Source organism: Pogona vitticeps, chromosome 2 (genome assembly GCF_051106095.1).
Source record: "Pogona vitticeps strain Pit_001003342236 chromosome 2, PviZW2.1, whole genome shotgun sequence".
Lineage (NCBI taxonomy): Eukaryota > Metazoa > Chordata > Lepidosauria > Squamata > Agamidae > Pogona > Pogona vitticeps.
The window spans coordinates 218956194-218971573 of record NC_135784.1 but is presented as its reverse complement, the minus strand read 5'-3'; the positions used below and the strand labels follow the sequence as shown (position 1 = coordinate 218971573).

The 15380-nt window shown below is 39.8% G+C and overlaps 1 protein-coding gene across 6 annotated transcripts in view; it reads left to right on the top strand.

The window, feature by feature from the left end:
- The window catches only part of FOCAD (focadhesin), a 249024-nt gene extending 238612 nt beyond the window's left edge, over positions 1-10412 (top strand). For all 6 annotated transcript variants that reach the window (XR_013541436.1, XM_078384917.1, XM_020790338.3 and 3 more), the window contains 4 exons: positions 316-413; positions 3286-3534; positions 5321-5396; positions 7967-10412. Coding sequence is in view for 5 of the 6 variants with exons in the window: in XM_078384917.1 (XP_078241043.1) it covers positions 316-413; positions 3286-3534; positions 5321-5396; positions 7967-8040 (497 nt within the window). In the remaining variant the exon portion in view is untranslated. The remainder of the gene's footprint in view (positions 1-315; positions 414-3285; positions 3535-5320; positions 5397-7966) is intronic.
- Positions 10413-15380: the final 4968 nt, after the last annotated feature.

Genomic DNA, 15380 nt, shown 5'->3' with positions numbered 1-15380 from the left:
GCAACTTAGATATTTATTGGCAAGTGAAAAGGAAATATTAATTACATGCTACAAATTTACCATGCCATTTATTTCAACCCTCAGCAGCTTAGATACACAAGGATGGGAGTTTCTTGTCAAAGACTTACTGGAGGTCTTGTGGAACCTTTTAAAGTGCAAAGAGAATAATTTGGATAGGATGGTAATGAATGTTATCTGAAGTGGGAAGAAGATTCCTGTCTCCATGTTAAAGCACCTGAAAAATGCCATGTATGGTTTTGGTCTGACAATGTGGTTTTGTTTCTTTTTTGTTTTTTTTTGTTCCTGCTCATCTAGGAGTCTTAAAGAGAATGGAGTGGCTCTTGGAACTGATGGGGTATATCAGGAATGTTTCCTTGAAGACAGCATCCATACCAAATGTGTCTCCTAATGAGGTACAGGCCAAGGAAATAATTTGTGGTTTTTAGAACAGGCAGACATTTTGATTTATGGGTCATACCCTTTCTGAGGAACGTGTGGAGATATTTTATGTTATCTTTTGCCATATGAAAAAGTTATTTAATTACTTCCATAATGAAAATATCAAATAGCTAGCAGAATGTATCAAAATGGCCTTATGGAACACATGTTTAAAATATGGGAATTAGACATCTGGCCTGCCTGAATATAAGAACATGAATCGCAGAAGAAAATATCACTTCAGATATTAACCTAAGAGCAAAGTTTTTTGTGAGCTTGTCAAGCCATCTGAGTTAATTTAGCTTGTTTTAAATAATTCAGATAGACTGAACTGCTTGCTTGTGCTATTACGCTATTTTTATTGTGTACTAAATATAATTGAATTGTTGTCCAAGGATACTCTCACAGACTATTTTGTTTCAGTGATAGAGCCCTCCTGTGTTACTGCCCCACCACCATCATACTCTGACAACAGTGACAGAGGTTTTAGTAGTAATGGGTGAAGAGGTATACTTGGTAACAGATCAAAGAGGCCATGAGTGAGCTTCTCCCTGTCTGACACTGTGCAGATGAGTTGCACTATAACTCCCATTGTTCTGCTTATCATGGCTATTGCAGGCATGGGATGATGGACATTATAGTCAAATACATCTAGAGGTTGCTGGCTTGAGAAAGGCTGATCTGCAAGATTTGAAACCGTCCTACCCACCTGCTGAGAAAGACAAACAAGTATTCATAGGGCTGTTGCATATATTTCCTCTCTCATTATTGTCAACATGATGGATATTTTTAAAAGAGGCACAGAGGAAGAATGGGGAACCACAGACAAAATCTACTGTCCCCCACCTTTTAACCCAGACAGCTTTCTTTCAAGTAAGTTTTGCTTGCTCCCATAGGATCACCGTGCCTCAGATTTGGATTCCTGCACTGAGCAGGAGGTTGGACTCTATAGCCTTATAGGCCCCTTCCAACTCAATTATTCTATGATTCCATATTTACGAACCTGTGAGCATAACCACAATGAGACTTACATTTAGTTACATATGCAAAGGATTGTGTTGTAAGTCCACTTCTCCATGCAACACTTATTTACTGCTGGGATCATGAAATAAGGCTCTGTGTCCTTGTCAGAGAGGTAGTTGTGACAGTTTGGTTTAGCAGTTTCACAGTTAGAACCTAACTGTAGTGTTGAACAGTACTCTAGAATTCAGTGCCTCGTCTCTCATATTGTTCAGCAGAAGAAAATACAGTGTTGAATATACATTAACCCAAAAATATTTGCTGCAATCTTGCATGGCACTATATATTATTAGTTATATCACAGGTTTGTGGACTAGAGAGAACCTGACATGCCTGAGGTCACTAACACAGTTAGTGGTGTGGGGGAGTTGAAAGAAGCCTATCAGAATGTGAAGACTGTGAACTAGAGATGGGGGTATTCGAATATGAATACCCCCACGCAGGTGGAAATACAGTGGTGCCCCGCTTGATGAGTACCCCAGTAGACAACGAAATCGCTTCACCATGAGGTTTTTGCAGTCGCTATTGCGATTGCAAAATGATGTTTCAATGGGGGAAATCCACTTTACGTTGAATCGGTCCCCTGCTTCGGGAACTGATTTTTCGCTTCCCAACGATAAAAAACAGCTGATCGATGGATTTTCAAAATGGCCACCTGCTGTTTTCCGGACCTATTTCCGGAAGACAGTGATCGAAAATGGCTTCCCCTATGGAGGATCTTCCCTTTATGATGAGGTATTTCGCCCATTGGAACGCATTGGAACGGTTTTCAATGCATTTCAATGGTTTTTTTTACTTTCGCTTGACGATGATATCACTTAACAGCATTTTTAACGGAACGGATTAACGTTGTCAAGCGGGGCACCACTGTAATAAAGAGTCCGGCCCCATGGGGCTGGATGGTCCATTCACTGATCTGCTGGTGCTGTGGGCTCCGTGCTCCCATCCTATCACTCCAGAGCTTGCGATCGGCGAGCCACTCTTCAGCCTGGCAGAGAGCCTTGTGGCTAGCCTGTGAACACATCCCCTGGGCAATGACAGCATCCTGTCAGCTGATATGTCCATTCCAGAAACACCACTGGATTGCTTCCAGCATGAAAAAATGAAGAAGATGGTGGCACAAAGTTTCTCTTTGGAAAATTCCTGTGCCCTTGGAACTGTGTGTAGGATTCTTTCCATTTTGCATATCAGGCTCTTAGCCACTATATTGAAGTAGTGATCACGGAAGGCACAGCCTCTGTGTGCAAAGTGTATTTGCAGTATTTATCATCTTTACCTTCCCCCTCAGAACAGTAAGATGGGCCTACCCTATGTCCATTTTACAAGTAGATAATAAAAGCTGAACTATCTAAACCTTAGTGAGGAAGTTCAGTAATTTTAGTCCAGAATCATTTGAACTGGAATGTCTATAGTTTGTTGTTGTGATAGTACAGGCCTGCCTGTACTAATCATCTTTTAGCACTATCTGCTTATAGGAAGATTGGAGGAACCAGGTTATTGACTACCATAGAAACAGATGCTATGAGGCAGTGTAGTGCTGATAACGCAAACAAGTAAGATACACAGAAATTAGTGACAGTTGTTTCTCCTTTTCCCTTTTCCTGCCTTACAAACTTTCTCTGAACACTCTGGTAATGTTCCATTTAAAAAGTTCCAGTGCCAAGTTATGGCCCATACATTTTCCAACTTGATAGATCCTCCCTTTTCTTTTGAGCTTCTGGATCCAGTAGTTATCTGCTGCAGGGTGGTGATGGAGTAGGGAGCTTTGCAGTCTTTCTCTAACTTTGCTGAGCCCATTAACAAAAGGCACATCTGTTTCCTCTTTAGGCAGTCAGCTTCCTTCTGTGGATCTTTGCTGCTTCTGTGGTGGCGTGGGCTGACCATGCTGCACCCCTGCTGCTTGGCCTCAGTGCTGATTGGTCTCCCTGGGAAGGTGGCACAGTGTCACAGTTGTCTGCAGGTTATTTGGGCCAGCGGCCAGTAGATCATTTGGCTGCCCAGGAGACCCTCACTCTTCTTCCAGGGTGCTTGCAGATCCTGATGGCAAAGGAACCGTGGAAGGAACACACACAAAAGGTACATGATTTAAGTTCTAATTAGGGATTCTTTAACATGCTGAGGATTTTTTAAAATTCCGGCCTTAAGTACTGGTTGGTTGATTGATTGATTGTCAGTATAGTGATATATTAAGTACAGAACATAGGTTTTGTGTCAATGCATTTTTATTATTTGTTTATGTATTTGTGTTCTTGAAGGCATTCATGGCTGGGATCTGATAGCTGTTGTGGGTTTTCAGGGTGTTTGGCCATGTTGTGGGTATAGAGCAAGGGGTCTCTCACAGACTCGTCTAGCTGTTTTGATCTCTGTACAGCTAACTCATAAATATAAAGAGTTCCATCAGATACAAGAGAAACAGGGCAGTGAAAAGGGTTAAGAGTTCTCTGCTTAAGTAGTTAAGATGATTTATCTCCCCCTTTTTTCCTTAAAAAAGTCTGCAGAGACAATGATAGAAGGATGGTTCACCTTGTAAATGGAAATAAAAAAGGCTGGGATCCTAACTGCAAATACCTTCTACTAAACTCTCATTTTTTTCTACTGTCATCCTCCTTGCTTTCAGGCTATAATGTCTGAACAGGGTTCATATCTCCTCCAAAGCAAAAGCAAAGTGTGCTGCTTATATACCACCCCATAGTGCTTCAAGCACTCTCTGGGCAGTTTACAAGTTAATTATGCAGGCTACACATTGTTGTATGGTGGTCAATAAGATCAATAAGGTTTACCAAGGTTGGTAAAATGAGTACTCATTTTACCAACCTTGGAAGTATAGAAGTCTGAGTCAACCTTGAGCCAGCTATCTGGGATTGAACCCTAGATCGTGAGCACAGTTTTGGCTGCAGTACAGCAGTTTAACCACTGCGTCATGAGGGTCATGCCCAATAGCTTTGCTTCTCAGACCTAACTTGAGCACATCTCCCAAGTGCCAACATAATAAATCTGATCCTCCAAGTCTGATCTCACAAAGTGAGGAAATTCTTAGGATTCAGTTGTAACAAGCAACTAATATGCAATATGGATGATGTTATTTCTCAAGGAAGTATTAAAATTAAGAAGCTTTTGCCTCACCCAACTGCAACTGCCCCTTCTATTCTCCTCTCCTTCTTATTCCTTCCTTTTCCCCCCCACCAAAATGTCACCCTCTGGTGGTTTCTTCTGTTCTGGATCTCTCTGTCCCTCCTCACTCAAGCACAGTCCCTTTAAGGTCTCTTCCAGGGCAGTCATCATTCCCACAGTATCTTCACTCAAGGAGGTGGACAGCACACTCTGAGGAGTGTCCCTTAGGGTACTCCCAGCCTCACAGCAATATACAGCAATAATTCATGTCTTTGAGCCCTTTGGAGTTATCAGGTAACTCAGAAACTTAGCTCTTAGTTTTATTGCACATCAGAAAACATACACGAAGGTTAAGACATCAGACCTTGGTTAGTGTGTAACTAGTGTTAAGCCGTATGCTTGTATTGAGCCAGAAACTCAAAAGTAAAGTGAAATTACATTCACTGTGTCATCATCAATTTAACAGCATTTTTAAAAAACTGACCATATTTTTCACTTTTTAAAATGCCCCTGTCTTCTGCCACGCTTACCTTTTGCTCGTGATGTGCTTAATAAGAAGTAGCATTTGATTTTCAAAATACAGCTATGGGTTACTGTTAACATACATGCGTATGTTATGGTCTGGGCTTCAGATGTGAACATATGTGAAAACAATGACACTAATTCTTTTCCCTCTAGAGTTGAATTCCAAAATTAGATCAAGGTGTCTGGAGTAAGATTGTTGATGTTTTAATTTCAAATTTATTCCTAGTTTATTGATTGGCTGTTGAACATAATGGAAAGCTCAGAGGAAGTACTCTCCCAGTCTTCTAGAGACCTTTTGAAAGGTATTGTAGAATTCAAGTGTATAATCTTTTGATTTGAGAAAATATTATCATTATCTTTCAAAAGGAGGATTGTATCAATTACTAAACAAAACATTTTTATGACAGCAAGATAAAGTGATATTGTAAGGATCCTTAGGCCAAAAAAGGTCTCTCCTATGTTAAAGTTACATTTTCCTTTGCATTTGTGGGATAAAAATAACAGTGACAAGTATCCTATTGCTCTGTGAATGACATTATTGCCAGTAGTTAACATTAAATGCACCCTGATGTTGGGAAAGTGTGAGGGCAAGAGGAGAAGGGGATGACAGAGGACAAGATGGTTGGACAGTGTCATCGAAGCGACCAATATGAATTTGACCAAACTCCGGGAGGCAGTGGAAGACAGGAGGGTCTGGCGTGCTCTGGGCCATGGGGTCATGAAGAGTCAGACACGACTAAATGACTAAACAACAACAATTAAAGATTTCCTTTCTTTATTCTGGGTTGTGCCCAACTTCATCTTATTGCATATGAGTTGTGTGCACTCCAAAATTGAAAAATAACTCTTTGATTGCTGGCAATCTGCCAGTGCAATGATGTCATTCTCATTGATCAGGTGAAGTTGTACAACAATGTTGTATGTGTTGCTTTAGCATAATTTGGTCTAAAGAGAGATTTTCTAAAAAGCACATTGAAATTTGCAGTTTTAAGTGTTTCTTTTCTGCACACTCTTATTCCAAAGTAAGGGCTTTTCATTTGGATGTAAAGTGTTTATTTATTTATTTATTTTATATCCCGCCTATCTAGCCACTTAAGACCACTCTAGGCGGCTTACAACAATCGTAATTACAATATGATTAAAACAATTTTTAAAAAGGGGAAAAACTTAGACAAGGTGGGACAAAGACGAGGGGAGAGAAAAAAGAGGAAAGATCAAGAATTGGCGGGGAAGGCCTGCCGAAACATCAGTGTTTTTAATTGATTTTTAAAAATACCCAGCGAGGGAGCCGCGCGGATGTCAGGGGGGAAGGTTATTCCAGAGGCGAGGAGCCACCGCCGAGAAGGCCCGAATTCTTGTCTTTTCTTTCCGGGCCTCCCTCAGCGTTAGGCTCCTCAGCCTCACCTCCTGACTCGCGCAAGTGACACGGGTAGAACTTGGCAGAAGTATGAAAATGCTCTTCTGATGCCAGGTAGAAAAAGGGGACTGTGATGGAGCAAATCCTCCCTTTAGAAGAGCCCAAGGTTGATTGAGATTTGAGATGAGCACAGAACTCGGATGGGCACAAAACTCAGTATGCATAGCATCTTAGGTGCCACGTGTTCCCTTCCCCTACCTCCTCGGCCAATTATCCACTCATCAGTCAGAGCCTGTTCCTCTCCTCCTCTTTGGGTTTCCCTCTCCTGCCTCCTCTTCTGATTGGGCAACCAAGGAGGTGGGGCAGGGAAGTCTATGCTCTGGATGGAGACTGGTTGAATAGCCAAAGAGGAGGAAGAGAGGAGTGTATACCCGCTGGTGAAGCAAGGAAAGGGAACACATGGCACAAGTAGTCCATGCATACAAATTGGCACAAACCTGCAAACTGAGCTTCCTGCTCATCTCTAATTGAGATGCCAAGAATTTATTTCCAGGAAGTGGATGGAATTTCTGAACTATTTTAGGCATTCTTAATTTTGCCCAAGGATTAAATATTTGGTTAAAGAAACAGATTTTCTGCCTTGATCTGATAGTATGCTCTTTGATAAACCCAGAGCATGATGCTCTGAGCAAACAGGGAAGAAAGAATAGAGCAAATCCACTGCTCTTTACAGAACACCAATATTTATTCATAGGATCAGTGCCTCCATACTTCAACTCACACAATCCCTAGCCAGCATAGCCAATGTAGAGGTACCTTGGTGTTGCAGTTTTAATAAAATGACTTTAGAGTCAAGATTGATCATTCCTGCTTTATGGAATCTGAATATTTGTGATAATGCTGCTCCTGCCTCTTCAAATCACTGTTTAATTCAGTGGTTCTTAACGTGGGCGATAATGCCCCCCAGGGGGCGATTTCATTTTTCAGGGGGGCGGTAGAATGAAAAGGGATGGTGTGGGGGCGCTGGAGCAGAAGGGGGGTGGTAGGGGGGCGCTGGAGCAAGCCAAACCTGTTAAGATGGCTGCAGCCTTTTTACAGTGTGTATGAATATATATTTTCCTCCAATCTTAATTTAGTTTCAGAGTTTTCGTCTTGAAATTTTTAGTTCCTGTATTGTGGTTTGTTTTTATGCCCTTTTTATATTTCTTTTTGTGTCTTAAAATTCGCTTGCAACTAAATCATTAAATGTTACTTTTTTGGGGCCTTTCATTTTCTTGGAATTGAATTTTGTTTTCAGGGGTCATTGGATTTAAGTGAAATAAATAAATAAATAAATAAGAAAGATATCATCACCGCGGGGAGGGGGGGCGATGATAACTTCCTCAATGGCTCAAGGAGGCGTTTCTTTCAAAAAGGTTAAGAACCACTGGTTTAATTGAAGGATGTAATTATAGAGGAGTTATTTCAGTTTGCAGTGTTCACTAATGTTAGGAATGTTCTTTACTTCTTTCTCAGCTTCACTGTTGGCCCTGAGATCTCTCCAAGAGTTCAAGAAGAAGGCAGTATGGACAAAAGCTTATGGCTGGTAGTCCCAGTATGACAAAGAAGGGAGAAAACTAAAACGTGGTGTGAAAGACATAACATTGCTATAGAGTGCTTTAGGATTTCTATTCCAGACAGATTGTTGTCTTTCCTGAGCAAGATGTTTAAAAGAGTTTACTGTATACATATGTACCTTTGTTCTAACAGATTGCCATGCATATGAAGCTTGTGTTGGAAAAAGCTTAGCTCCGAGTCATAGAATTTCATTTTCTGAAATTTAAAGGATGGTATGAACTATACAACAAAATTCTATGATGCATTGGGTGAAATCTGTGATCTTGTGACAAAATTAAACATACTAACTTGAAATTACAACTTTTGGATGTGTTTTGCATGTTACATGATAAGACATAACATTGTTGCATCCTTCAGGTGCTTTTGAATTCCCAGTGTTGCTTCCTTCAGTGCATTGGTCTTTAGCTCCTATCATCATTTGGCCCTTCTTGCTGAAGCTGATGGCAGATCCAGTCCAAAACATCTGGTGGGAATCACTTTAGAACAGGTGTCTCCAAATTATGGCCTATGGGCCACATCCAGCCCACCTTGCCATTTTATCCAGTCCATTTTCTGTGGGGCGTGGATGTCCAGGCGTGGGGCATGGGTGGGTGCATGTGTGCATGCATTCATGTGGGTGCAAGAGGGCATATGTGCATACGCAAGGTGTTGAAAGTGTTCAGTATGGCCCTCAGGGTCAAACGTTTGAAGACCCCTGCTTTAGAACATGCAATACTTGCAGATATTTTGGTACAAATATAAAAAACAAGATGATTCTGTAATAAAACAGTGACTTAGGTAGGGCTTCAAATGTGCATTCTTCGCAGCTCCCACCTGCTGAAAATTTTGATAATGAAACACATTGGGATTTTGGTATTCAGAGGAAATGAATCAAGGTGTTGGCTACATTTAAAGCATGCATAATGAATCTATTGTGTTGTACCTGTGTGCCAGTCAAAACAATATCCCATGCTAAAATAAGTGTTTAGATATATTTAATTAACAGATAAGAGATTAGCATATGGAGTCTGCACAAACTGATGTGCTCAACAGCTGGATAAAATGTCGACAGTTTACAGCTAATTTGTCCCACTATATTTTGGAGCATTAGCTTATTTTTTTATTCCCCCCCTTTATTTTATTTTTTTATAAACAATACAAAACAAACAGACAAATGACACAAAGCAAACAACAACAAAAATGAAAAACTACCAAGCTACAACATCCCACACACACAAACACTTCTAGGACAGAGATTCCGTTGTCATCAGGATCTTGGGTATCTCCAAGAGGATTTCGGTGAGCACTGAGTTCATAAAATAAAAAGTTTCATCCTAAGCTCCTGTCTTTTTCTGGGCCCAATCATATGTCAGCTTCCAGCTTTGCTTTACATAGCCTCTTGGCTGATCCCATAATGCTTTTGAAAGTGTATCTAATTCTGCAATATCCAACAGCTTCTTTAAAAACTCCTCCATCATTGGGGTTTCTTCATTTTTCCATTTTTGGGCCCATTGTAACCTAGCTGCTGTAAATATATACATTAGACAATATTTTATTGTCTTATCAATAATTTCCGGCATGATATTCAGTAATACCATTTCAGGTTTAAAATTTAATTTTTCTTGAGTATTTTGCCATTTCCCACACCAGTATCCAGAATCTTTTGACTTTTTCACATGTCCACCACATATGATAAATAGGTCCCTGAATTTTTTTTTACACTTCCAACAAACATTGCTATTACCCTCTGATATTTTTGCCAGTCTTACAGGTGTATAATGCCATCTATAAAACATGTTGAGGATATTTTCCCTAAGGTTCACTGGCTTAATCATTTTATGACACCCTTTCCACATCTTGGTCAATTCATCAATATCAATATTATATCCAGACTTACTTGACCAGTTTACCATCATCTCCTTCACCCTCTCATCCTCCAACTCATACTCCAGTATGTGTACATTTTTAAAATTATTTTCTCATTAGTATATATCCACAATTCATCCACCTGAATTACACCCTCAAAGAAACCAACAATTTTATCTTTTTTGTATCTCTATTCCAGTTTCAACATTGACCACCAATCCGTGGCCACTCCTAGTTCCTCTAGCTCTTGTTTATCTTTTATATTCTGTTCTTTAGTTAGTAATTCTTTATATGTGAGTGTTGTGTCCCCCTAGTGTCCCTTGTTTGTTCTCCCCAAACCTTCAGGATGCGTTGCCTCTTTTTGTGCTGCCACCAGTGGATCTAGTCCACAATTTACCAAATATATCTCAGAGGTTTTATTGATCATTTAGTTGGTATTTAAATCACAGATGTAAATCACAGTTGTTGAGGATCATTCATTAAATTGGATTTGATTACACGTTTACTTGTATGAGTTTTTATTCACAGTAACCTCTTTAACAATATTCTTTAATCATCTATCTATTCTCTATTCCTTTTAACGCTTTCCTATTCTCTATAACACTCCAACTTTCCAATCTCTATTTTAACTCTCTCAATTCAATGTCCTAACTCTTTCACTTCCATTCCCTATCTAACTCTCCCTCTCTCTCTAACTCTCTCTAAGTGTCTGTGACCCTAACTCCACCCCTCCTGTCCTATCATAGGCTCCTGCCCTTGAGCTCCATATGATGGACAGGAGTGATGTGGGGCATTCCACCACAGACTTCTGCCCTTGGAAAGTTTGTTTCATGGGGTAAAACCTACAGTAGTTTACTCTTATGAACAACGTAGGAAACACCTAGCAATATTTCAAACAAATTTTCATTACCTTTTTCAGTTACACATTTAAATCACATTTCTATTTACTCATTTCTATATACAGTATAGACATGCATTTTATTGTTGATTACAATTTAACAAATATTAGTCTTATCATTCTACACATTTAAAATACATTAATCAACATTTGCATTACTCACAACTTCTTTACTACAATACTGTTACTGTTACTTATATCATTATATTCATCAAAAATATTACACTTGTAATTCCTTTTTTATTTATTCATAACTTGATCAGTTTATTACATTATAAGTTACTTATTTCTTCTTTTTCATCAATCAGTCTTCCGGTCTTTGTGACAAAGCGTCAGCCACTACATTTTGCATCCCTTTCACACTCCGGATTTTGAAATCAAAAGTCCTGTAGCAGTAGGGCCCATCTCATTAACTTGTTATTAATTGCCCTTATAGTTCTCAGCCACAGAAGTGGGGAACGGTCTGTGCAAAGAACAAAATGTCTTCCCCATATGTATGGCCTGAGCTTCTGTAATGACTATACGATTACAATACATTCACGTTCGATTGTGGACAGATGTCTCTTGTAAGCAGCCCCTTATCTCCAAAGAGATTTATGGGGGTGCCGGAGACTGGGATGAGTACGAAATCCAGACAAACCTCTAACTGCTGAGCAGAGCCACTTAGTTCCCAGCCAGGTCTTGTCTAAATTTCTTCCTCAAAAGCCAATCCCCTTTTTAAGAAAGCAACACAGACATAACCATGAGATATACTCAGATTAATCTGGGCTCTAGAAATCTTTGGTAGCGAACATATAAGGCCAATTAATATTCCTCAGCTAGTCTGAACAAGAAACAATGCTTCTAGATAGAAATCAATCATTACTGTTTTATTAAAAAGAATTGCTTTAGAAAAGGTTTCAGTTGATAGTAAAATAGTTCAGTAGGTACATTTTCATATCAAGTCAAACGGAACACTCCACTCCCCCCACTCCAGCTGGAAAAATAAAGAAATGAAACTATGCTAACTAATATAAAGGGTAACATAGTCCATCTCACGTGTCTTGAGTCTTCATAGGCTGATGCTAGATGAAAACCTGTTGACTTCCATCAGTCCAAGGTAGGAAAAATAGTCCATTATGGGAAAAGCACGTGTCTGCCCTTTCTCAGACCATCTCCATCTTTTTCCAACTCCTCACTAACTTCCTTCTTCTTCCCAGAATGCCTCCTGGGTCTTGTTGTTCCGCCTAACTTTCTCATGAAGCTTCAGTTGTTATCATACTTTGTGGCAGAATTATTTTGACTACGAAAGTCTCTGTTCTCTGCTCATCTTAGCAACGAGATAACCAGAGAGCGAAGCTTCTCTGAAACAGCATGTAAAACTTTCCTACTACAGAACAGACTTTAAATCAAAATGGATGCTATTGGGACAATCTTAGGACTACATATCCCATTCTAATACACATAAAAACACAAATCATCACATGCCCCCCCTGATTATCGTTAAAATTCAGAGCAGTTAATCTGATCTAATTTTAAGAAATCAAGCAAAAGTAACTAAAAAGTAACTCAAAGTAATTAACTGGTTATATCTCAAAATTCAACTACAAATTAACTATTACAATACTGAAACATAGCACACTGTTGAATACATTGTTTCAACGTTCAGGTTCATAAGAATCTTCACAGTACATTCTAGAAAGACCATCTGCCACAACATTCAATTTTCCAGGAATGTGTTGAACTTCAAAATCAAAATCTTGCAACGCTAGACTCCATCTCAACAATTTTTGGTTGTGAGATTTCATCTTCTGTAACCAAACTAAAGCTCTGTGATCTGTTTGGAGTGTAAACTTACGACCCCATAGGTAAGGTCTAAGTAAATTAAGAGACCAAAATATAGAAAGAGCCTCTTTTTCAGGTACTGCGTAACTTCTCTCTCTATCCAAGAGTTTTCTAGAGAAGTAGGAGATAGGGTAAAGGTTCCCATCTTCTCCTTGCTGTAACAAAACTGCTCCAAGTCCTAATTCAGAGGCATCTGTTTGTAAAATGAATGGTTTGTCAAAATCAGGGGATTTCAGTATAGGTGCATCCATAATCTTAGCTTTTAAAGCATCAAAGGCACCTTGACACTCTGGTGTCCACTTTACCTTGACAGGCTGTCTCTTCTTAGTGAGCTCTGTCAGAGGTGAAGCCAAATGACTGAAATCAGGAATGAATTTTCTGTAGTAGCCAACTAGGCCCAAAAACGAGCGTACCTGTTTCTTAGTTTTTGGAATAGGCCAATCATTAATAGATTGTACTTTAGCTTGCAAAGTCTGAATTTCTCCTTGCCCAATCAAATGACCTAAGTACATGACTTTTCCTTGCATCCATTGACATTTGCTGGCTTTGACTGTCAGTCCTGCTTGCTGAAGTCTGGACAAAACAGTTTCAATGTGAGACATGTGAGAATCAAAATCAGAACTGAAAATGGCAACATCATCAAGATAAGCACTTGCAAAAGGTAAACCTTGTAAAAGTTTGTCTATCATCCTTTGAAATGACGCACCAGCGTTCTTCAAACCAAATGGCAATCTTCGGAAACGGAAAGTTCCCACGTGCGTGATGAAAGCGGTCTTATCTCGTGAATCTTCAGCTAAATCGAGCTGCCAATAAGCATTCTTTAGATCGAGAATGCTGATAAACTTAGCCTTTGAAAGATGTTCAATTAAATCATCCATTCTAGGCAATGGGTATGGATCTGGAACAGTAACACTGTTTAACTTTCTGTAATCAACACAAAATCTTACTTCCTCGAGAATTTCACCCAGAGCATTACGTTTTGGCACCAGAACCACCGGAGAAGCCCAAGGGGAGAATGACGGTTCAATCACCCCCAAAGATAACATCTTTTGTATCTCTTGTTCAATTTGGATAGCATGATTACCAATTGCTCTATATGGGCTAGACCGTATGGGCTGGGCATTGTTCTCAGTAGTTATCACATGACTGATCAATTTGGTGTAACCTGGTTTATCTGAAAACACACCTTGGTATTGTTCTAAAATTTGAAACAACCTTTCTTTCTGATCAACGGTACCTGTTAAAACAAGATTATCAGACCATGTACCTGCATCTTGCAATTCAGATAACATATCAATAGGTTCATTTGCAGCATGAAAATATTCAGCATGACATTGAAAAACCATTGCAGATCTATCTTTGTACAGTTTCAAACTATTGACATGGTAAAGAACAGGTTTCTTATTAGAATCCAACATTTTGACAAGATAATTGACATTTCCCAGTTTTTGAACAATTTCACCTGGACCTTCCCAGACAACTTCTAACTTAGAAGGTCTGAGTGGGTTCAGAACAAGTACCAAATCACCCACAGAAAACTCCCTGTGTCTGGATCTCTTGTCATGGAAGAACTTCTGACTTGCTTGAGCATCCAACAAATTGTCTCTGGCCAACTCCTGGACAGCCAAGAGTTTCTCTTGAAGTTTTCTGACAAAATCAGCAACTGGCACAGTACTACTTTTAACCACAGCTTCCCAATCGGATTTCAGGAAGTCCAATGGTCCTTGTAGATTTCTTCCAAATACCACCTCACTTGGAGAAAAGCCACCTAGTGAAGAATGAGCTGAGCTACGGTAAGCAAACAAAGCAAAAGGCAAAAGATCATCCCAAATGTTTCCATATTCTTGGGTCAAAGTTTTAATCATCCTAAGCAAAGTTTGTTGACCTCTTTCCACCATACCATGAGACTGAGGATGATGGACCGTGCTAAAACTGATGGTTATTCCACTTATCTCACAGATCTTACGCATAAGTTCACTTGTAAAGGCTCCTGCTTGATCACAAATTATTTTGGATGGTACTCCAATACGCGAGCACAAGTCCACGATGATTCTAGCTATGGTGGTAGCTGTCAGGTTGCTAATAGCGTAGGCCTCGATCCACCTACTGGCAGAACAGATGAAAGAAATGATGTATTTCTTCTTAGATTTAGTAGGAACAAAAGGTCCTAGCACATCCATTTGCAAACACTGGAACACTTGGTCAGGAATTTCCATAATCTGCATTTCGGCCTTTACCTTGTCAGTTTGATGGCCTGTGCGTTGGCAATAGTCACAAGAACTGACATAGTCCTTTACAGTTTTTGAAATACCAGGCCAGTAAAAATGTTGAGAAATCCTCTTTAGGGTTTTTTGTATTCCCTGGTGCCCACTACTCGGATGGTCATGAGCCATTTCTAATATTCTCAGTCTATATTCAGTAGGCACGACTAACTGTTGAACAGGTTGGGCATCCAAGTTGGATTTGGGGAAATATTCTCTGTACAAAAGTCCATTTTCTCCCCACAGGAAACTAACTTGCTGATGCGCAGGACGTTCAGCATAGTTGTCTGCTTGTGACCTCAAAGAAGCTAGAGAGGGATCATTAAGTTGCTTCAGTCTAAAGTCCTCTGATCCCTTAGGTATCACCTCCTCTATTGTAGTTTCAGTTGTAGCTGCATTATCAGGTTCGGTCACAAGAGGCTGCTGTTGGGTAAGGTCTCCATCTGAGCTATCCTCAGTGGATTCCTGCTCCCGTTCAGGATTA